The 23995-nt window shown below is 37.3% G+C and overlaps 1 protein-coding gene across 14 annotated transcripts in view; it reads left to right on the forward strand.

Moving 5' to 3' along the window:
* Positions 1 to 23995, forward strand: part of LOC128988189 (neurobeachin) — a 632264-nt gene that overhangs the window by 601797 nt on the left and 6472 nt on the right. For all 14 annotated transcript variants that reach the window (XM_054409436.1, XM_054409438.1, XM_054409442.1 and 11 more), the window contains 10 exons: positions 2620 to 2737; positions 7846 to 7948; positions 8150 to 8265; positions 17056 to 17168; positions 18458 to 18598; positions 20698 to 20817; positions 21401 to 21553; positions 22500 to 22572; positions 22679 to 22773; positions 23486 to 23575. In XM_054409436.1, the coding sequence (XP_054265411.1) occupies positions 2620 to 2737; positions 7846 to 7948; positions 8150 to 8265; positions 17056 to 17168; positions 18458 to 18598; positions 20698 to 20817; positions 21401 to 21553; positions 22500 to 22572; positions 22679 to 22773; positions 23486 to 23575 (1122 nt within the window). The remainder of the gene's footprint in view (positions 1 to 2619; positions 2738 to 7845; positions 7949 to 8149; positions 8266 to 17055; positions 17169 to 18457; positions 18599 to 20697; positions 20818 to 21400; positions 21554 to 22499; positions 22573 to 22678; positions 22774 to 23485; positions 23576 to 23995) is intronic.

A 23995-nucleotide genomic window follows, 5' to 3' on the forward strand; every position in this document is an offset into this window, starting at 1 on the left:
CAAATCGAAAGTTATTTTTATTCGGCTCTAACTCTCAAATGTTTTGGGCAGTTCGACGGTACCACCGACTACAAACAGTGTATTAACAGTGTATAAATTATCAATGGTCAATAATACTAATCATCTAAGTTACTATAAGCATATAGAACAAAATATTTTTGAGGTTGTTTTAAGACGACCGATTTTTTGGAACTGTTTTTTGTGTGTATTGGTTTCGTAGACCGTTTTCCAATCACATATTGCTACGTTGGTAGTGAATGTATAACTTCTGATTTTAGGTCTTCCTTTCTTTTTTGCAGGCCTATCTTACCAAAAGTATATTTTAAAGGCAAAAGGAATCATCTGTTTTGCTAATCTCGTACACAAGTGCTTGAAACAACCGTAAATGATATGATCTTCAAATTTATTTGTTGAATATTAGCTCCCTACATGTCTTATGTATCTTCTACAGTGATCTTTTTTGACATTTCATGTAAAGTATCAAAAAGTATAATAGTCTTGCGATTCCCAAGTATTTTTTTTTTGTATGATGCTCGAGTCTTTGTCAAAGTTCAACGTTTATTGTTTGCGAAGTATTCTCCATACAAGAATCTCCTTTACGACGCCCCAGCTATAGGATATACGAGCCACAGTGTTCGGAGTACCACAGGGCAGTCTTATCACACCTGTTTTATTCCCTCCTTTTATTGTCTCCCGCCTCAATGCGGTTTATTCCCGCCATAAAGTCCGACTCGTGATGTGTTCCGTTGTCCTGCCGCAGATGTCGTGGATGTCCTGCGGGTTTAATTGCTTTATTGCCCCGAGGACTTCTCACCTCTTGTCCTGGGAAAGCATTGTAGCCTTTCTGTTTGGTGTCAAGAGGGGTGTTTCAATGTGTTGGTGTCGAAGACGTTGCGTTTTTCATCAAAGCTCTACTCTAGGATCGGGTGTTTGGGGAGTTTTAAAAGCTTTTGAAAAAAAAATAGTGAAGGAGCGGTTTGTGCAACTTCTTGACATAAAAGATTATTGAATTGTCACATGTGCACATTAGTAGAAACGTTACATTGTTGATCGCTTCACGTCTAGTGCAAATCTGGAGCAGTTCGGGGATTATTGTTCAGTTCTTGATGAGAACTCATAGTTGTGGTTGTTTGGAAAAGAATTAAGCATTTACCGTGTTCTGGTAGCTATTTATGTCATAGCCGATGGTTTGATTACTTGCTGCGACATTACAAGCTTATGTTTGCTTACATGTTACATCTTGTGTTGTCAACTCCAAACGGTTAAATGGCGAATCTTCAGTCTTCGGTGTGGAAGTCTTCGCGAAGTGTGATGTCGGAGGAGTTTGAATGGAATGTAAAATAATTTGTTGCTAAATGTAGAAGTGATTCGAACGCTAACAGTTCAAACATTTTCTTGGATTGGAAACTCTTGAATTTTTCAACGACATTCTTCAGTGTGTAATTTCTCTTGCGTTGGCGATAAAACGCCAATTCAAACCCCGCACACGGACAAGCCCAACTCGTCCGTCACACAAGCACTGCGCATGCGTAACACCTGCGTCGCCGCGCAGATCAATCAGGCTGCGCAAAAACCCGCGAACCGCGCGACCGAAGAAGGCGAAGACGACGAGAAAATATCATAAGCTATGAGGGAACTAAAGATGTCAACGGAACAAAGTGATAGAGATAAATGATCGAGCGAAATGCTGATAGGACCGGGTTTGTTGACAAAAACCGGCGCGCGATCCTGCGAAGGATAACTACAGGGAGTTGGGTGAGGGAGGGACCTCTGGTGTCGGGTGACCGGGTCTGGGCGGAGGGTAAATATTTTGTCTGTAAAGAAACAATCATATGGGTTGTTATAGAGACAAACGCCTTAATAGCCAGTTATATTGTGCCAATCACGTTGATCACATGTAGATTAGTTTTATATCAACCGTCACATACAATTACCTTAGGTACTTCTATTGCATCTACCGAAGGAGGCCATGTGCGAAACAGTAGAACCTCGATATTCATCTGAATTATCAAATAAGAATAGTTATCAAGTTAGACTTTCTATTAAGGTTTGCAATAACCATGGGATTAGGAGTAATACAAAATCAAGCGTACAGTATTTGCAAATGACACACTATCAAGGGTCTTTTAACTCAGATTCCTCTGTATGTACACCTACACATATACTTTGTAATATATTGATCTAGATTAATGATTTGCCTTAGAACCTTATTTATTCCATCAAGAATTTCGTCCTTCTCACCGAATCAATGGTACACATTCGGTAAGATTGGTTTGTGCAAAAGATCGCACAATTAAGGTGCTTATGTTTATGAATTTGGTGAGAAATAATTAATTTGTATACCAATTTACATCCAAATAAAGTAGAATATTACTAGTATACTAGACTAGTATTGAAACAATAACATTTTTTTTTATTCAAACATATCTCTGGCTGAAGAAGCCGTCAAGTTTCTTCGTCAATTTTCAAATCCTACTCTCAAATTAATTTGGCATAATAGCATTAAGTTTCCAAACAGCTCCAGTTCTTCACCAAGGTGGCGATGGCTGCAGTTACAGCGATAGATAATTGATCTTGTATATTTTTGCCTTGTGGATCAACCGAGATATTCTGTTGCAGGTGTTGAAGTATTGTGATCATCTTCACGGCAAGTGGTATTTCTCCGAGGTACGCGCCATCTTCTCCAGACGTTACCTGCTGCAGAATGTCGCCATCGAGATCTTCCTGGCGAGTAGAAGTGAGTACAAATACAACTACAGTAGAGGCTTGTAAATAGTTCAGTTTGTTGGGGTAGACTATGTAATTTTTTTCAAAGTGCGTATTTGTAAAATGTTAGAGGTGAAGAATAAAAGTTTTAATGATGCACGAGTTTTACACATGAAGGAGTGTATCCAAAATTGTAAAAATTGTAAATATGTTTATCTACGCATTAAATATCTGCCAATTTATACTGTGAGAATTGTCTGGGTAGCCTGGGTTGTAGTGTTCGTCCAAGGGTTTCTGGTTGTGATCATTTGTAGTTGGGTTGGGCCATAAATTAATGATGCTAACTGACAAAAGGTCAACGTCAGTTGGTAACAAGACCAGGATATAAACCGTTCTCCAAAGCACAAAAAAGCTCCAATGGCATTAATAATACCACCACACACAAAAAACGAGTTATGACCAAGTACTTAGTAAGTCTTTCTAAAATGATTTTATAAAACTCCGTTTAACATTTATCAAATCTGATCACTTCATTTGACTGTTAAAAGTACACTTTATGTGATTCAGGAATGGTTGTAGATACAGTTTCGAAGAGTCTTGTACTTTAACCAGTAACCATTGACCATATGGTATAGTCAATGCATCTCTCAGGTTTTTAGTCACATTAGCTCTCTGAAATACTGAGAGGTCGAGGAATTGTTTATTATTATACGGAGTTAAAACGGAAGCAAACATTATCAATCTCTTAATCTGTTAGGTGAGATTGATTACTTTCATACGTCACGATTTCCAAACCAACAGTTGCGCGTTCATTTAACACAACTATCCACGTTGATTCAATGAAGATTCTCCTGAACCACCAAAGTGCTCACATCTGCCATTTGCCCATTTGCAGACATATTGCGTTACAATTAAGCCGACCTGTCCGCTTTGAAGCCCCTCGCCGGTGAAAGGTTGGGAGGATCAGTTAGACATATGGCAACGCTCGTGCTAACGTCTTTTGAATCCTTTAATCCCGGAGGAAGTCCCAAAAGCAAATCCGAGGCCTCTATTGCCCAAGGCTGAATCCACCTGGAGCAGCCATATGGCGCTAGCAGAACATTCTGGGAGAACGCGCAAGTTCTTTTTGCTCAACTAAAACTGGGACGGAATTATAAAAAAGTTCACCAACCCCTTGTAACGCGTAGACGTTTGTATGTGTAATTTTCTGATGAAGAATAAGGTTTCGAAAACGGATGATCACTGTAAAATGAACTATGAAGTTTCTTTAGGTATTTTTCAGAAGACCTGTGCACTTAGAATTCATTTTACGAGCAATTGGTAGGTATTTGTTGCATAAGCAATTATTGAAAAAAAATATTACGTAACGTACTTTAACATGAGCTAATAAAACCTAAACCAACTATTTTTTTTAATTGCCTTACATATGGTTGTTATGAATAATCAATTAACATTTCACAAGATTATGCACGCTCAGGAAAGAGTTACGGTTCGATTTTAATAAAACTTATATTGTAACCGGAAAAGATTTGTATTAGTTTTCCCCTATTAATACCAGTCCTACTAAGATTTGGGGCAGCTAACGACATTGCCAGTTTCAGAGGATTTTAGAGACAATTTTGTTTCATCTGGCCAAATAAAATCCCATGGGCTAATAAATTTCCATCATTATTTGACTTCAAAAAGCTCCTATCTTAAATCCTCACCACATAGAACTAGTAATGATCACAACTAATTTCTGAGGTTATAAAAGTCAAACGTGCGTTTCTGTTGAGTCTACAGCTGTTTAAACTTATCACTGCTGCCAACCTTACGACAGTGAAAGCCAGCAGGCTTGCCAACATCAGTGAAAATTAGCTTATTTTGACAGGAGCAGATCAAGTGGGCCTTGGTCAGTGTTTAGTTGGTCGTCTGATGCCAAATCACTCCACGGTTTTACTATGGTCGGTTTGCCAGGTTGTTGCTGTACTTAACTCCTAAAGAGACTCAAGGAGATATTTCTCTCAGTTGAAGGGATTGCATTTAAGAAATACTTTATATGCATATTCGTTTGGGAAAAGCAACAAATATAGTTTAAAAATTGGAATGTAATTATCTAAAGACAGCAATAGTACAGAATATTTCTGAATGTAAAAATTGGGAGTGAAACATTGTTAATAAGGTCCCTGGGTGTTTTATGTTATTTCTAGGGCTGTTTAAAGTTGTAAGACAATGAAAATATGTTTTTGAATTTAGAGATTCTCTATAAACATGTTCTGGTAACGTTATCTCAGAATTATGATACTAAAATGTGAATGTATATCCAAAGTCAATGGTTTTACTTCTTCGATTTACATTTATCATCGATATAAGGAGCACTAATATACTTTTAATACACAAGGTACAGACAAACTCGGCATTGCCAAACATGCAAATACATTGTCACAAAAAGTTCATTTAAAGTATCATTTTGAAACTGAATGTTGTGCCCCCACAAGATACAAATGAACTGATCAGTGTTTTTGAACCTTTTGTTAACATTACTGTACAAAGAACACGCATAAAAGTTAATGCTTGGCTGCCGAGTTGGCAAGCTTCGCTTCTTTGGTTGAACCAACTTCAGAAGATCGTGAGAATGATAATTCTTGTAAGTCTGAAGATGATTCAAACTATGAACCAAAACTCTGCCAATGCAGCAACCAGGGATTGCTCTGGTAATTAAACCATCTTACAAACTTTCTGCTAGAAACTCCGCGATCTAGCATGTGGAACGTTTGCTAACGATGAGAACTTTCCATCTTGAAACGTTAATCTGTCAGATTAAACGCGCGGATGATCCCAGCCTGGAGGCGCCGCCTTCCTCCAAACCTCAAAACCCGATAAAGCAACAACGTCGGTCCTTTGAAGTGGCAAAACAACGCGGACAACCAAGAAAACCGAGCGATTAATTATATCAATTAGACAGGCGGCCAGTCACGAATTCAATCGGCCGGTTTTTTACACCAATTAAACGACACGAGAATAAATAATTCTCGATAATTATGAGGGGGCGATCGTAAATATCAGGTTGTCATAATCGACCTGCGGAGGTTCTCTGGAGTAATTGAGGGTTTTGACAAATTCGGTGTTTGGATTGTTGCAGAGATTAATCATGAGTTGTTGGATGTACGATGTGAGTGAGCAGTCCTAATTGAAATTGGATCTCAACAATTTGATAAGGAAATGAATTTCAAATGTGTTATTTTTAGACAAACAGTTGTGTTAAATTTATGCACGTAGAGTCACAAATAGTATTTGAAGCACTTTGAAAACGAATATTTCATCAATTTCATGAAGATACTGTAATTGACAAGTTAAAAAGCTGTTATTGACTTGGTTGAGTTTCAAATTGAAAACATTTAAGGAACTCTTTGAAGTAAAAAAATGGTTGGAGTGGCAAAGAGTTAAAGAAAACGCAATACGCTATAATCTTTTGGGTTTAAAGTAATCGTATCTTTAAGAGTAGATAGTTCAATAATCTACAATAATCTTCAAGGTTGAAGTAAAGTGGTCATGGAATAAAGGGGAAATACCTAAGACAGGCAGTGATAGGACAGTTTTTTCCTACATCCAGAATCCATTTACTGTTGTGTTTCAGGACTTTGAATTTCACCAAAGAAACAATGTTTAGTTGAGCACCAAACTCTACTCGAGGACAACCTTTTAGTTCAGGAAATTTTAGTTGACAACTTAAATTATAGTTCAGAGTCAAATGATATCAAAGTCAAAGTCTGGTTCAGCGTCAAGGTCTGTTTTAGCTTCAAAGTCTAGATCAGCGTCAATCCTAATTCAAGATCAAAGTCTAGTCCACCATCAAAGTCTATTTCAACAGAAAAGTATTTAACTAAAGTGTAATTCTACACTAACTTACATTCAGGGCCAAACTCTAGTCCAAAATCAAAGTGAAATACTAAAGACAAACTCGAGACGAAAGTCTAGCTCATCGCCAATGTTATAGTATAATTCAAGAGCAGCATCAGACTCCACTCCACTCTGCAAGGCTGCGTCCCTCGCTATAATCACATTACAGAAGGGCGAGGGATGCTCTGTTAATGCTCGTCCTGTAACTCATTTACGCACAAACACAGCAGTCCTCCCCGCTTTAATTCGTCAGTAATCTAATCATTTCGTCGTTTATGTCTCACGCTCGCCCGCTGTAAATATTATTAAACCGGTCGTCCTGTCGTGACAGATATGGTGACAGATCGGGGTGTTTTTTGTGAGTTTGAAATTTTCTATCACTACTTTTGCTCGATGTGTGCTATTCAATGGGATTGATTTGTTTAAAATATGTCAAGGTTTGGTGTTTCAAGATTTTGGTATTTTTTTAGGATTTAAATAAAGCTCTTGTATTAATTTCAAGCGAAGCTTTATAGTATACAAGATATTACAATGCATTTGCATTTGAATGTTTATTCTCTTAAGACTGTATGCTTTTTGTGTGTGTTTCTACGCCAGTGGCATTTTTTACGTTTTGAAAGGGAACGGTCCAAATCCTGGTCTTGTTACTATCTAACGTCGACCTTTTTGTTAGATAGCATCATTACATAGCCCAATGATGAATGGCATCTGGGTCTGGAAATTTTTTCGCTTGGATTCGAACTTGTAATATTCCATTTCCCCCTTTTACGGATTTCAAAATCCAAAAATCATTTATTTCGACGTGTGTCTGCGAGGGAATCACGTCTGTTATATGAACCCACATAATTGGCCATCTTGTAAAAACAGAACTGAGCTAGATGTTTTCGAAAAGTTTTAAAATAGTTTTTGAAGATTAGTGATTTGTATCGTCCAGGAATCATTGATCCATTTTTAGACAGTCCTGCTTTAGAGAAGAAGAAGTCCAATATATCGGCATATAGTTAACCAATATGCAGTTTGTAATTTTTTTCCTAGAATCTTGGTTTAGCATTCTGAGATGTAGTGGCAACTCTCTCAAAAGATGGACAAATCTGCACGCATGCTTACCAATGAAAGATGCAATTCTTATCCTGATTGAAATGCTTTAGTTTCTTTATAGTGGTTAGGGGCAAATTATTGCAGCTAAAATAATAACGTCAAGTGACAGAAACATGAATATTCTTCCCTTGTTGACAAATCGTGTTTTTTTTTCTGTTTCAGCTTCAATCATGTTCGCATTCCCAGACCAAGCCACTGTCAAGAGGGTCATCAAGGCTTTGCCCAGAGTCGGAGTCGGTATCAAGTACGGCATACCGCAGACCAGGTAAGCTTTACTAGAGAAGGTGCTGTGTGAAAGAAAGAATCAAAGAATCATTTAGCTCCAGATTTGAATTACCATAATCAAATAATAAGGCACGTCCTTTTACTTCCAACTTGTCCATCATTGAGTACTGGTATTTCTATAGTACATCTGTAAATTGTATTTTACTTTTCCAACCTGAGTCATGTTCTGTCTCTTGTCCAGGAGAGCCTCCATGATGTCTGCGCGTCAGCTGATGAGGAACTCGAACATGACGCAGAAGTGGCAGCGCAGGGAGATATCCAACTTTGAATACCTAATGTTCCTCAACACCATCGCTGGTGAGTGCGCCTTCAAAATTTTGAGCGTCCCTTAAAATATTTGGAATTTTTCAGCAGTACTTCAATAATATGCATATTAGTTGCAGCTCTTAGCAAAACTATTAAGTGTTGGACTTCTTTGTATGAATTCCTCGTAACATCTAAATACTTTCAAGACTTGTGTAGAAGTTGTTTGGCCACAAAAGCCTATTTGACGTAAACCGTTTGAATGCTTCACACTCCAATTGATTTCTTGAATTCTTTCTGATTTTTTGAAGAGTATTATCTTACCTTACCTAGTTGGCCACTCAAACCTTAGCAGGTTTTTGGCCTCGCTGACAGCTTTCCGCCTGAACAGTATACAGGCTACAAAAATAAATCTCCCTATGTTGTTGTCAAAAGATTTTGCGTGGTAATTTATACTTGTTGATTGTAGACATAGCCTATTTTCTTAATAAAAAATCCAAAAATGGTGTGATATAATTCAGCTAGTTAGTCAGATTTTGAGTACAGTACTAGTAAATCGGGAATAGAAAAACAATAACTTTTTCGGAATATTAATAAAGTTCATTCCAAATAAATTACATAAGTACTCGAGCTTAAGGAATTCAGTTGGGTAACACAAAACCGTACGCAGACACAAAAAATGGCTCGCTCCGGCCATTAATTAAAACAATTCTCGTAAATTCCAACAAGGGTGACATATTTCAAACATAAATTCACCTATCTCCAATCTCCCTTCTGCGGTATGTCTGAATTCTGTAAAAGAAAACAAAATGCGAAGGGACATTTGCATATTGAGCACCCGTGTACTAGCCAACATATCCAGTCCGGTCTCTGCATTCCAGGAATTCTTCTGGGAGGAACATCTCGGCGACAAGAAAAGTCTGACAACCGAGTTTACTGCTGTTGTAAAACGAATAAGAGTTTTATTACGATCTGCCACATTCCACTCTTCATCTGGTTTATGGTAGTTGGTCAAGTGAGAAATTGTCGTGGAACATACGGTTACTGTTGCAGAACAGTTTGAACAAAGGTGCGAGCCAGTGTTGTAGAACGTGAAAATAAAATGTATGACAGTCCCAGTGCAAATGTTTGGGATCTTTAGATTTTGTGATGTAAAATTTCATATCTGCATGATGCTAATTTCTAGTCCGTGAGTGGTTTCGTGTACATAATAGGGATCGAGATATTGAAACTTAAATGTTGTGTTTTCCACTCCATTACTCCATTCTCTTTTTCGGAGACGATCTAAACTCTGGTCTTTTCACTGTCTAACGTTAGCCTGTCTTATATCATTCATCAGTAGCCTAAAGATAAATAATATCGTCTCTCTCTCCAGAATAGGCCGAGGAATGAAACCAGCATCGTACTATAATTTGTCCAAAGTATACAGCAAGTGTTCTTCAAGTTCCAACAATTGTTTCTAGTAGTAGGGTTGTTTTTACACCAGAGTAAGTGTCAACACCACCTTTTGAAAACACTAATGTATTTCAGATAAAAAATTATTGTTTCACCTCACTACAAGTTGAATTGCGAATACGAAGCAATACAACCATTATATTAAAAACTCTACCGTTATCGTTCACCCCGACCACCACAATTGTTACATCCCCATGTGGTGTTACATCACCTTTTTAAGCATTACCTCCCTCTCGCAACCGGCAGCTGAGTGGGTACAATCGATAGATGATAAATCAAGGACGCGACCGGAGGGAAGATGAGAACAAACATGTGGATAGCGTGCAAACAAAAGCGGTCCGAGTAGTGAACCCTGGGGTACGCCGATGCGGTCTCATTTAGCCTCCCCCGCGCAGACAGCGGACAACCCTCGTGACAAATTGTTGCCTTCACAGGTACTGACGTTTGTTTGGATTTGCTGTCCGTCAAGGGATTGTTACGTGTCCCCCCCCGTCCCCCCCCCCCCCTCGCTACCGGTACTGCTAATTGATTTCTGGCCTGCAGCAACGTTGGGGTGGCTTGAAGGATGATGATAGATTGAAGGGTCCCGGTCTGAATGATCCTGGTAATGATATGATTAAGTTAGTTTTGATGGACTGAAAGCTTCGACAATCTTTTTTGTATTGTGGAACGAGTTTGTCCACTAAAGGAAATGGTTTTCCATCGCGAGTGTAATCTTAAATAGAACTTGTAATACGCATTATTGTGTATAGTGTATAGCTCAACAATCTTACATTTTTATTGGCACATCAGATTTTTATCGTAAATTTTAAATGGTGTGCAAATAGGACTCAATTTGCTAAATCAGTTCACTCAATCAATTTTACGTTGTTTGGGTATTGAAAACACTTATTTGAAAGACAAAATGACATGTTTATAAACAGGATAGTTTTAATGCCATTTCATTAAAATAATGCTTCGCTAAATATGTTTAACTGTGAACACTGGAGTACGTACTAAATAAAATCAGTTGCTGAGAGGCATTTGGCCAAAGCCTGTGGTTACTCCTGATTGAGTCGAACACTTATTCACCAAGCCGCTTCTCTGAACCATCATCCTAGTTCTTCTTCTTTATCTGTGCCCACCAAAACAAAGAAACCACTAATATCACCGGGATTGATGCTTTCTTCATATTTTCTTCCACTCCTTTTACATTTCGTCTGGCAATCAGGTTCATTTTTCAAGATTCCCGAAAATCGTAACTCTTCTCTCTTCTATCATCCTACACACAACTACAGACTACGATCTTATCGCGAATATCTTTCTTCTGAGTAAGTTTATCTTCTACCAAATAGATGAACACTGTATTAGTTCATTTATTTCACCTCGTTCTTCCTAATAAAACCTACGATTCGTTAAGTTACTGCGATATCTCCAATTCTCCACAGTGTGTGCATCTGCCATCGACTTCCATGTGGAAGCTTCTCGGTTTGGCTATAAAGTTGTCATGTCCTCTCACAGATTGATCAGTTTCTCATTTTATTTACTTCGTAGCACACCAAACACAAACTCAACGGCTCTTCTCTTGCTACTTGTTTATCATTTGCAGAGAGTGAATCACGCATTACTGTAAAATATAAAAATTACGCCGTCCGGTGGAAGATTTGTTGCTTAGTGGCTGGTTGAGCATGACGAGCTCACTTCTGCTGTGTAATTCTGTGCAGAACTCGACGCGCAGTGATCAGCTTCCTGCGCAGTGCTGAGTGTCGGATGCGCAATGCAGACCCGGTGACGCAAGATGGCCGTCGTCTCACAAATCACCTGAACCAGTTCACCGTCACCACCATTGTCAACCCAACTGGTTCGTTATCGCACACGTTTTTGCCGCGGTGCCAGTTTCAACACTTCTTTTTGAGCCGGGGAATGTCTCGCGTTTCTTGCCCTTTGGTCTCATTCAAAAATCTCATAATTGGAGACGCCCATTTCAAAATTCCGACCCGGAGTACTGAGAGTGTAAAAAGAGGGTGGATTCACTGATTCTTTATTGCCGTTTATATCTTTTCGGGACTCGTTGGTCGAATGTCAAATAGAGGATGGTAGCGTGACACCGCGTGTTTTCGCTTCCACGCGATCTTGAATGTAAACAATTATGCGGACGAATTATTCGCAGACAGTTGGTTTAACGACAACTAATTTGATATTTTCCTCCCTGATCAATCCCAAAATGTTAAAGTTGTGCGTGTGGTTTGCTCGCTGGCCTACATACTATTATCATCCTGTTTTTCACTACTTTGATCTGGGAACTTCGTGGTGTAACATTTCCAAGAGTATTTTGTTTGGTCGTAGATTCACTAGGCGCCACCCGCCTGATGGGTTGCTTGTTGGTGGCTTCATTAAGTTCGCAACTCCTCGGCCTCTTCACCCGTGTCGCCCCATTGCACCCGGCAACATCACTTTGACTTATGGGACACCCGTGTGGGTCGCATCCCAGTAAATCACCCAACGAAAACTGGGAGGTCCCAAAGTTATTGGACTCAGAAGGGTTTTGGTGGTTTAGTTTTGACGTTAATTTTATGAGCAACGGCTCGTCACGTTTCTCGTTATGGCTGCCGTAAAACTGGCTAATGACCAACAAACATTTGTCCCTTCAAAAGGGGTTCAATATTGAATCGGTGCTGAGATTGTGGGAGATTTTTTAAAGTCCTGTTTGTTTACTCTTAGTTGTTGTGTAATTGTAGTATCTATCTTGAGAAAATTTGCCTTTTAGTCCTTTTGTTTCGTACTGCCGTTTACAGAGCTTAAAGTAGTAATAGCAAACAAGGAGAAGAATGATATGTAGCCTAGTGAAGTCAGGAGTTAAAAACGTCTTGTGGTTTCAAATGACAAAAATTCGTTAAATCCGAATTAAAACAAATTTTTTTATTTTATATAAATCACTTCAAACTTTTACCCCGGTGCTAACTCGACAAAAATTAAACCATTTAAAAAGGTCCTACATTCAAAGCTTCCCATTCAAAAATGCATATACATTGTTTTACGTTCCAAAATAATATCAGGTGTACAACCTAGTATAGTTATGCTTCAGACAAAAGCTATGCATTGTAGACACCGACGACTGATCAAATGATTCAACTCTAGAACATCCGGAGCCACATGGAACGCGATCGGTTACCCAACCCATTCACACCATATAAATTCCCATCCGTTTTGTCCGAAAGAAAATGAATTACTAGCGACTGTCACCACTATCTGGGAGGCTTTTAGCCGCGTCGGCGGCGCACGGCGGCGTCGTTTTGAAAGGGATCGGAAATTGTTCAACGTTGAGAGGTTTTTATCCGGCTCGAAGGACCAAAGATTCCGAAGGCTCTCCAGACAAATTCCCACTACTTACGATTACGACGGGACTCGCGCGTAATCAGAACCACGTGTTGGTAAACGGTTTACGACGAGATCAAGTCGTATGTCGTGTAAATAGCCGCGTCGTAAAGAAGCCTAATTATAATCTCTTCATCGGATGAGCGCGGTTCCACTAAAACATTTTACACGGTTTTTTCGCCGCTCGTAAAAGTTAGTGACATGTGACATTATTTTTAGACGCGTGTAAGAGCTTCGGCTTCGTTGGTGGTTGGGATGTTTGATATTATAAGGGACGGGATTGGTTGTAAATTATAAACATGCAGTGTCTATATTTAATTTTTACCCTCGAAAGGTGTCAGTTTCAGAAGCCCTTATATGGGTCTATTGTCGAATTAATTCGTACTTGAACAGCGGTTGCAAGGTATTGCCACTCAACTGAAATCTCAATACGATTATGATCAATAGCTCCTACATGAAGTACATGATGTGTGAAAACCTAAAATTTTCCAGGAGGAACCTGAATACTGTAACTGTGATTGTTTTCGGAATAGTGAATAAAATGTTGAACTAAACGTAAACCTAAACCAGTAATGGAATGTCGGAGATTTTTTCTTAACACAGTTTCGAATTTTAAAGATATACCTGACCAGAGGCTCTGATCTTAGCTTCTTGGAGTTCTGAATTTCGAAGATGAACCTTGCCATTGTTTTGAACTTCGGATTTATTCACTTCATTGGATTATTTCAACTCAAACTTATACCTCTGTACAGTTTTGAATCTTGGAGACATAAATATTTAGAGTTATAAATCTTCTAGCCTCATCACACTTCTTAACACGGAATTTTTAAACCATTCAATGAATGTGAATCTCAAATATATGCTTCTAAAAGTTCTTAATCTCGAAGATATACGTTTCGAGTATCGTTTATTGTGATCTCATCATTTTTTCTGAATCTTGGAGATGTATACCTACTGTATACTTCTGCATAGTTATGAATTTCATATATATACCTTTTACAAACTCTCGTTTTCCCAATTTGGATCGCAATTGACGTGAACTTCTGAACTCGATCAACCTCTGACCGCACGTGTCCCAACTACAGTCGCAGGTCGCAGGTATATAAACTACGAGGTTTAACAGGTCGCAGGTCGCAGGTATATAAACTACGAGGGTTTACGCGGCACGAGACGACCTGAGGAGCTCGGAGTCAGGTTACACGGAGACGAGCAGCTCGTAAACACGGCGATCTACAGCCGTCCTGGACGTGTGAAAACGCGGGTAAATGTCAACTAAACGCGGGTGATGGAGGGAAGTCGTGTGTTGATGTGGGACATACATTAGTATGTGTCTGAACACGAGTTTCGTGATCGCTGATTTTTAGTTGTGAGTAATTTGAGTCAGTGAAATATTTTGGTTAGTGCCCTAATGTATTTCTTGTAAGAATTGTCTGTTAGATGGATAGATGGTTTGTTTTAAGTTCAGAAATGAAGTTATAGAGGAGGATCTGGAATTGTAGCGTGTATTTAACATAAATGTCGTAAAAGAATTGGTAGGCTACTGACGATTGTAACGAGTTGTAGTCGAAGATAACTTTTTTGAATGCTCTACGCGTTCTCGATTATTCTATCTGCTCCACATAATAAAAGATTCTGTTGTACAATGTAGCGGACAAGTAATTCGAGCGAATGGAACCAGAATGGATGTTTGGGAACTCCCATTATTCGATTATTCCACCCCCGACTATAGTTACCGCACTATACTGTAGTAATTTTGATTCTGATTCATCTAAATGTTCGTAAAACTATCAGCGAAGTTTGTTTGGTGTAAAGTCTGTGTAATACAATATATCGGATTACACGTATATCGTCACCGGGTGGTAAAAATCGCCACTAACAATTGTGACGGGTCTGAATCATCTTTGGCAAATACACATAGTACAAAAGTTGCTTCATTGTTTTATAAATATTGATTTCTAAACCTACTATTTTAGATATAGTTATGTCAACTTGTCCTATTTGTAGGGAGTTTTAAACTTTGTTTCGCTATTTAAACCCTTTTTCAATAATGTTGTTGTTAAAACTTTTATTTGAAAATAAAATTAATTTATTGTTTTTTGCTTTATTTTTTTACTACAAGCCTTTTTCCGAGCGTATAGTAAAATAATTAACTTCAAATAGTACAAGTGTATTCTACTTAACATTCACTAACATATTGTATTCACTTGACATATTGCAAAACATGCAATTATATGTTTCCTTTCGATAAGCTTATGTCGACAAAATTTTCCTCTCTTGTTTTATCAAAGATTTTACTATATTTTGTGATTTACTATTTGGTTATAATATGAGGAAATCTAGTTTATAAATGTATCTTCTATTGGTTTTAAAATCGATTAAATAGAGGAAAATAGTAAACCACAAAACGACTATTGCGTTGTCCTGACGGAGCTAACTTTCTAATTGGCTTATACTGATTGATTAGAATGATTTTTTTAAGGAATTTTTCTAGTGTGTAGTAAAAGCTACATTGAAATTGTTGTATTTCGACCTCCTGCACATCCGAAACTGCGTTCTGGAGACCGGCAATGTCGTGGGGGATACAGTTGTAGTTTTGCAGGCGTTAACTACAGTACACTACTGTATTTGAACCCCAGCGCTACACCCAAGACAGTTGTCAAGTGCTGTTTAGTAGTTAGATCACGTTCATTATTTTTTGTAAAGTTTTCAAACTGCATTAATTGGTGGGGGTTTAACGTATTTGTTCAAAAGGTTCTTCATATTTGGTCTCCGGTAACTTCATCTCTGCTATTTTTTTTATAACGTAAACAAGTTTGAATGTTCTATTTGTCAATTATTATCCTCCGTGTTTTTTATGAAAAAAAAATGTTGGGTTGGGTTTGTATTAATTTGAAGCAAAAATATAAACCCGTACTATCCGAGATATTGTTAATGTACAACATTTGATTACCCTGGGGTGTCCTGAATACATTTTGCAACGCTTGACACTTTTCACTATTAGTTGTGTTATTTTTTTATCTTCCTTTTCTGCTATCAAAATTTTTTTTTATACGAAATGCCCAATTTAATAAGGAAGCTAGAAGTCTTCCAACAGAGGTCTAATTACCAAGTAACGGAAGATACTTATTTTCTCTGTTTTAGTAAAATCTACCTCTACGAACAATCGTTCAATAATTAAATACCTATGTTAAGGTTTGTATGTGGAACTTTTCTTGAAGCTATCAGCTGTGATAGGTTGACCTGAGTGTATATAGACACTGCGGCGCCCGGTGTGCGAGGCTAGCGTTTGACATGATAGCCTGCGACAGTGATGGTAGTTCCCGGCAATAGGAGGAGTCGCTTACTCTTTGTGCTCGACGCTATTTCGGCGCGAGTTGGGTGAAACAGCTGTTTTTTTGGCGGGAGATAAGTGGCGACCGGTGATCACAGCTGACGTGTGTTGGCCGCGCCGCGACGAAGGCGGATTTAGATCTAATTGTTTTAAAACTTCCAATCAGACTGGGTATTTTCGGAACGGATAACTCAAAACAAACTTGTCTTGAGGGGTTGCTTCCTCTAGCGAGGAGCGGACAGAATAATTATATCAAAGATTCCTACCTTTGTGAAGTTTCTTACTCGACAGACAAGCGACTTTTAAATTCATCCAGACATAGATGATACATGAGTTCACCATCCGTGGTCCTTTGAGTCAAGGGATTAGACAATTCTTTGAGACCATGAATAATCTAGGATTAATCTAGGACTGACTTTACTATTTTGGACATCTATTCAAGTAGCTGTCAATGATGTAGAAACTTGACTACACCAGAAACTCTCCAACGTCTGCCTTAAATCTTTAATCGCTTTAAAATATCACTATACGATCTACATCGTAATTTTGATAGTAAAATTTTGTCAAGACATTTTTTCAATAAATAAATCTTTAAAAATAAGTTTATCCAATTTTCCTTGATAAAATAGCAAGCCTTCAAGATTTTAAGTTTTCACGCCATAAAGATTTGATGGTGTTAATGTTTTATTTTTTCATGTTTACAGGTCGAACTTACAATGACCTCAACCAGTACCCGGTGTTTCCGTGGGTTCTCACCAACTATGAGTCAAAGGAGCTCGACCTTAGCCTTCCCAGCAACTACAGGGATCTCTCCAAGGTATTTGAACATCACATAAAGTACTACAACCATTGATATCGTACACTAAACTAACTGGGGATCCAAGTTGTCCAATGAATGTCTGGTTAAATAAACCTAGTGTGAAGTCAAGTAGAGGAATTGGACAGTTGTTTGGGTACTCAATGTATAAAAATTGTATACATTGGGTACCTAAACAACTGTCCAATTCCTCTACTTTTAATGTACATTTAATGTAGCCATAATACGTTTTTTATCTCTGTCCTTCCAACCAACGTGCACTTGAGGTACTGAGATTTTCTGGTGGGGGGGAGGGTGGATTATTTTTACATATTGTTGTTATTGATTAGCAACAATGGTTTTTATATTAGGCTCTCAATTTTTTTTAGTTCCATTAACACTTGCAACACAATTTTGGCTAATTTATTATTAACATGATGACTTTGCAAACGCAAGATATACTATTGATTTCGTCGAGATCGCGGGGATTGTCAACATATTACCGCCTGGAGATATTTAGTAAACGACAGGAAATATCGAGGTATTGCCACAATCATGAGAGAGGGCTTGTGATGTCTTTGCGACCAGGGAAATGCAAAAGGATTGCCGGGATCACGGTAGAGATAATGATGTCTTCGGGACCGGAGAAATATAGAGATATTGCCGCAATCTTTAGTGACGATGATCACTGGCTTCGCAGTCCTGGCAGTGGAAGATGCTCTCATTTTCGCCTCAATTGAGGGAGACGGTAAAATTTTCTCTTCGATTGCGGGAGATTATTTAGAAAGAGATCATGGATTATTGTCAAGTCAACATTATAATGCATGCAAATAATTGACAGCAGTCTAAGAGAAGACACTTTAAAAAAAGTTCTATTTTCTCCGTCTCTCAGCGGCTACATGGCCTTGTTTTTGTCTGTTTGGGGATATTTTATAACTGCTAGTTTGGGTTAAGAGACCATCTCCATTTTTCTATTTCTAATTCTCTTCAATGAGCATGACCTTTCAAAACTACCCAAATATTGTGACTTGGGTCATCATCCCAATAGTTTTGTATTGGAAACGAATGTTCCTAATTAACATTTTGTATCGCCAGTTAGTTGTGTTTTTAGTAAATCTTTGAAATGCTGGTTTTGATGTTGTAAGGGGAAAGTTGGCTAAGTTGGGTAGGGAGTGTGAAGGTGCAGTATGAAATGGGAGGGGATTTGCGCAACTGACCTTGGGGGGGGGGAGGGACACTCTTGACTACAATTTTTTTAGTATTTCATAACTCGACCAATTTTACTTTTTCAATGGTTTTCTCTGTCACAGCCTATTGGAGCGCTCAACCCGAGTCGCAGAGCTTACTTTGAAGAGCGATACAACAGCTGGGAGCACGAGAGTATTCCTCCGTTCCACTACGGCACACACTACTCTACGGCTGCCTTCGTACTCAACTGGCTAATCAGAGTGGTGAGTGGTGCAAAGGAGTAGATTAGATTAGATACGGTAAAAAAACCCATAAACAACCCCATAAACTCTTGCTGTTTTGTGTTAGGCGAGATATGTGTTGAATTAATGATGCCAGATTTGTTCCTCCCAAAGATCAGCTGGTCCATCAACCAGTACCATTTATTAAATTGATCAAGGAATGTTAATCAGTTTTGAACCACTGAACATCTCAGCAATCAACATGACACTTAATCCTAAAAAATAAACTTTTCAGATATCTAAGCTATGCCACAGACTAACCAACACAAGTAGACTTCTCATCCCATTGTAAATTTTGAAGCTCGTTTTTTGTGTCTAGTTCATGTACGGTGGCACTGAGCGCTAGTTTGGACAATATTTTGTTTCTATTATTTTTATGTTAATTTAATTATCTGTTCTTTACTGTTTGGTTAAATAACTAAGGGACGAGTTATTGTTTATTAATGGATCGTATTATTTGGTTAAAAACAAGGTTTTAAATAACTGAAATAACAAGAAATAAATTGTAAACAAAAACAACATCTACAGTGCACTGGACAGAACTAACAATGGCTTCAGCTGTTCCATAAGGATGAGAAATCTACTAGGGGTTATGTTTTATGGCTATGCTTATATACGACAGCTATAGAAAGGCCATGAACACCCTAAATAAAAACTCAAATTAAAAATTAACTAACACTTGTAAGTTTTTGGTCAAGAGGATCAGAATATTATGTGTAGTTTCAGTTCAGTACAATTGTACTTAATGAGCTAAGAAATACATTTTCATGATAACCAACAGGAAAAAAAAACTTAGCCAGGACATTGAATAAAATTTATGCTAGAAAGGTATTGCCAAATGTTAAAAATTTGCCTCTACTGTTTACCTCTCTGGTATAAATAGGTTTGAAAATGTTAGGTAAAGAAATGTCACGTTCTTTTTTTTCTAATAATATTCTCAATTCAAAATTTGTATTTCAGATTTATATTAAATCAAAAATGAGACCATGATTATTTATCTTTTTTTTATCTATCAAAGACACATGACTGACATTTGTAAACATAAAAGACCAAAAGAAAACAGGTTGTAAAGGAGTTGAAATATCGACATTCTAAATGATATGATGAAAGCCGTCTGTCGAGTTGGACAGCATCACTTAGTCAAGCCACATTTGTCTTGTGGCTATATTTACAGCTTAATGAAGCCTCGTGCTCAAAATAATCCTGATATTGCCTCGCTGATTGACGACGCAATTTGCCGTGATATACTCACTACTAAGTGTTGTTTTATCTGCCTCGTCTAACTTTCATGTTGGTTTACGTTGGACTCATCCGCTGTCGTACATCAAGTACACCCGTTACTAATATTTCACTAAACGAAAACATCAGAAATCAATGTAGAAATTGTCTATGTGTACATTAGATCTTGCACAACATGAACAATTATTTTTTAGGCTTGTGCTGTTTGAATTATATTTTATTGGGATTTGTTAGAGTTTTTAATTTGGGAACTTTAGATTTGAGTCTATAAGTTATTTATCAAACTCATGCGTTAGATTATTGAAACTGTACGATTTCTGTACACTTACTAAATACTGTTTTGAAATAAATTATAAATTGTTACCAAACAATAACATAAATGTAGTTTGTTATTTTACATTTATGTTGATTTAGATTTATATTTATGTTATTTAGATGCATACTTAAGCATTAAATGGATACAAATTTGTCAAGTTTTGCTATAAAAAAATACATGGACACTATAGCACATACATGGTAGCATATACATGTTGTAAGTTTTTGTTATAACTATAGCAATTATTACATTACAATAAGTTCAAAATATTTTGTTGGCTGCTTGATTTGTGATTTGTTTTTGGAATTATTCTGTTCTACAAATTTTATCATTATGTGTTGTTTACATTTTTTTTTTCTTGCAGTAGGTAGTTAATAAATGTTGCATTTCTATTGCTTTCTTGTCTGTACAAAAAGGTGTTTTTCGTAAATAAATTAAATACATTTTGCTTCATCTCTAGCAACTTTCAACTACAGTTTATATCGCCGCTGTTTGAAGTGTTACACCAAAATGTTTATGTTTCAAGGAGCCGTTCACATCCATGTTCCTGGCCCTGCAGGGAGGAAAATTTGATCATCCAAACCGTCTCTTCTCTTCCGTCGGACTAAGCTGGAAAAACTGCCAGAGGGACACTTCTGACGTGAAAGTAAGTTGTCATTTTATCTGCGAACATACCACAGCAGTTGGATTGTTTTTACAGTTTTAATAAATAAAAAAACAACCAGGGATTGATTTTAGAAAGAAACTTTCATTCCAGTTGATCATGCTGGTTCATGAACAAATTAGTTACTTCAGTTATACACAGATGGTTTGAGTGTGTGTTATTCAGGCCTGATGAGATAAAACAAATTAAATGTATGAATCTACCCCAACCTGCCGTGCGATGACTGCCCGAAGTTCACATTTAAACCACCAAAAAAGCTACTCAAGCGGTTTTAATGTAAATGCCTTATATAAACTGATATGTTTGACAGTTTCATTTTGTTAAAACTCTTAACATCTTGATTGTTACGTTTAGAACCTCTGGTACGGATTGTAGAATAGACATTAGTCAATCGCAGTCTCTGAACAAAATTGAAATAAAACCAGAAGATTTTAAAACTTTCAATTTATCAAAACTGTTATGTTCTATCAAATTGAATATTTGAATCTCCGCTGTAGTATCACTCACTCATTTTTCTAACGTTGCAAAGTCTGACGGAGTAAACCAAATGTTAAACATCTGACAGGAGCTGATCCCCGAGTTCTTCTTCCTACCGGAAATGCTGGTGAACGTGAATCGCTACAGGTTGGGCCAGCAAGAGGACGGAACAGCCGTCGGCAACGTGGAACTCCCCGCCTGGGCCAATTCACCCGAGGAGTTCATCAGGATCAATCGGATGGTGAGTTCATGGAGTTGTTTAAGTAGAAAATTTTCCCAACACATTGTATTCTACGAGATTATACAGTGAAATGTGAAATACAGATTATGTCCAAAATAAATTAAACAAGGCCATTTCGGATAACCTATTTTTTTGGTTGGTCAATGGTTGGAATTTAGTTCATATTTCGGTTCTAACAATCTATAACAGTAATTTTTACATTGTTTTTATCACTGTCATCTAGAAATCCACAACTACTGTATACACAAAACTAGTTAATCTTCTTAACTTAATCTTCGTCAAAGTATGAGATTCAAGTTGTGTATACTCCATTAAATTGGTTCCATATGCGCCAACTTCCCACTCCATGAACAATTTCTGTTGCAAAGATAATTTTTCAATTGATTTTTTATCATAGTTTTTGTTTACTTGAGTTTTGTTTTGACAGGGTGTAGAATAGTTATTTGTGCAAGTAGTGAGTAAAGTGAGCAATTGCCTCATTCGAGAGAAATCCTTGCTCACGAACCGTAGGCGAGTGAGGAATGGTTTCTCGAGTGAGGCGATTGCACTTTGCACCCGAGTTGCACATTATATTTTTCCTACAGTTAACATAAAACAAATAAATTGGTAAAGAAATGTGCCTTAACGTTGCAAATCTGGAGTGAGACAAAGTAATTAGAGTGAGACAATGTTAACATTGTCTCACTGATGGATGAGCGAATTGGCCACTTTGCTTTCTCAAATCAGTGAGAGAACATGTACATTATTAGGTAACTGCAGGAAAACGATTTTATTGTAACATTTGTGATCTTAATATTGCATCCTACGTCAATAAAGTCGACTCTCAGTAAACCGATACTTTTGAACCAGTTTCATACTTTTATTCCAATAAAATAATGTGGATTTTTAATTTTTCTGATACCAAGTATTTTAATCTTAGTTGATCGTTATTCCTCATATGTTACAGGCGCTGGAATCAGAGTTTGTTTCTTGTCAACTACATCAATGGATCGATCTGATTTTCGGCTACAAACAAAGAGGTAAAATAAATCTATTTTTCCTGTCTTAGATTGATTATTTTATTTGTTTACATCTACTCAAGTTGGCCCATCTAAGACGTTATATCTAACCATTTATTTTCGCCAGGTCCTGAAGCAGTGAGGGCGTCCAATGTCTTCTACTACCTGACGTACGAAGGCAGTGTTGATATGGACTCTATCACAGACCCTGTCATGAAAGAGGTGAGATTGTCATGATATAATTTGAAAGTTATTCTTAATTACAACCTCACATGGTTTTTACAACTATCTAGATTTGTAATGGTAACAAATCTTAGTATATTCATTTCAATTCGTACTCTAAAGGCACGTGAAACACACATAGGTTCACATCTATATTGTCTGGTGGTAAATTTCTGAACTTTTTCTTATAAAGGAAGGAATAATCTGTTTCGCAATGTTTTACAGAATTGGTTAGCAAAACCTTAATATTTTGTGATTCGGAATAGGTCAATTGTTATTTTCAGAAGACATTTATAACTAAAGGACAATTCTATGTCTATTATCTATGAATCTTATTTGTCCAAATACAATGTGTGTGTGAAGCCAACAATAACGTCTCAATAGTCATAATCATAAACCTCACCTATCATGGCTTTATTAGTTCCAGAATAGCCAATACTCTGAAGGAATCAGCAGCGATAAAGACAAAGTAATAACTATCTTGCTGTTTCACAAATAAAAAAATATTATTGTCAATTTCAAACTGGACCTGATGAAAGTTATTAAAACTGAACTTTGCCCCTAGCCACTGTAGGCTCTGCATCCTCTAAAAGTTTAAGAAGTATGAAGAAACTATAGCCATTTAGAAGAAGGAAAAGTATGTCAAATAATCTCACAGATTAGGCAATTGTATTGCAGGGTGTTTTTTAATATTTGTACGCAATGTTTTCAGGCTATCGAGAACCAGATCCGCAACTTTGGCCAGACACCATCACAACTGCTCATGGAGCCTCATCCTCCGCGAAGCTCCGCCATGCACCTGGTCAGTCACTTTGTTTAAAGGAACTACTCAAACCCTACTCATATTACTGTTAAACAATATACTTATAAAAACCAAAATAGTGCTTGAATTATTAGTTCAACATGTACTCTATGTTTATTTATTTATTTTCCAATAATCACATAACATCATATTCAGACAGGTGATTCGTCATTGTTACAATATTTTATAGTCTCTATTATACTAAAATAAATTTCATATGCTGAGCCTTAAACATCTACATAGCTTCCATATATTCCTCCAATGAGAAGAAGGCCTTCTCCAAAAGAAAGTTTTTTAACTTCTTTTTGAATTTAGGGAATGAATCAGTGTCCCTAATTGAAGAAGGTAATTTGTTATATATTTTTGGGCCCATGTACTGAGGAGATAAATGGAATACTTGTTATGTAATTTACTCAAGAG

This window comes from Macrosteles quadrilineatus, unplaced genomic scaffold (genome assembly GCF_028750875.1).
Source record: "Macrosteles quadrilineatus isolate MER2022 unplaced genomic scaffold, UCM_ALF_1.0 Scaffold_2__2_contigs__length_208266976, whole genome shotgun sequence".
NCBI lineage: Eukaryota > Metazoa > Arthropoda > Insecta > Hemiptera > Cicadellidae > Macrosteles > Macrosteles quadrilineatus.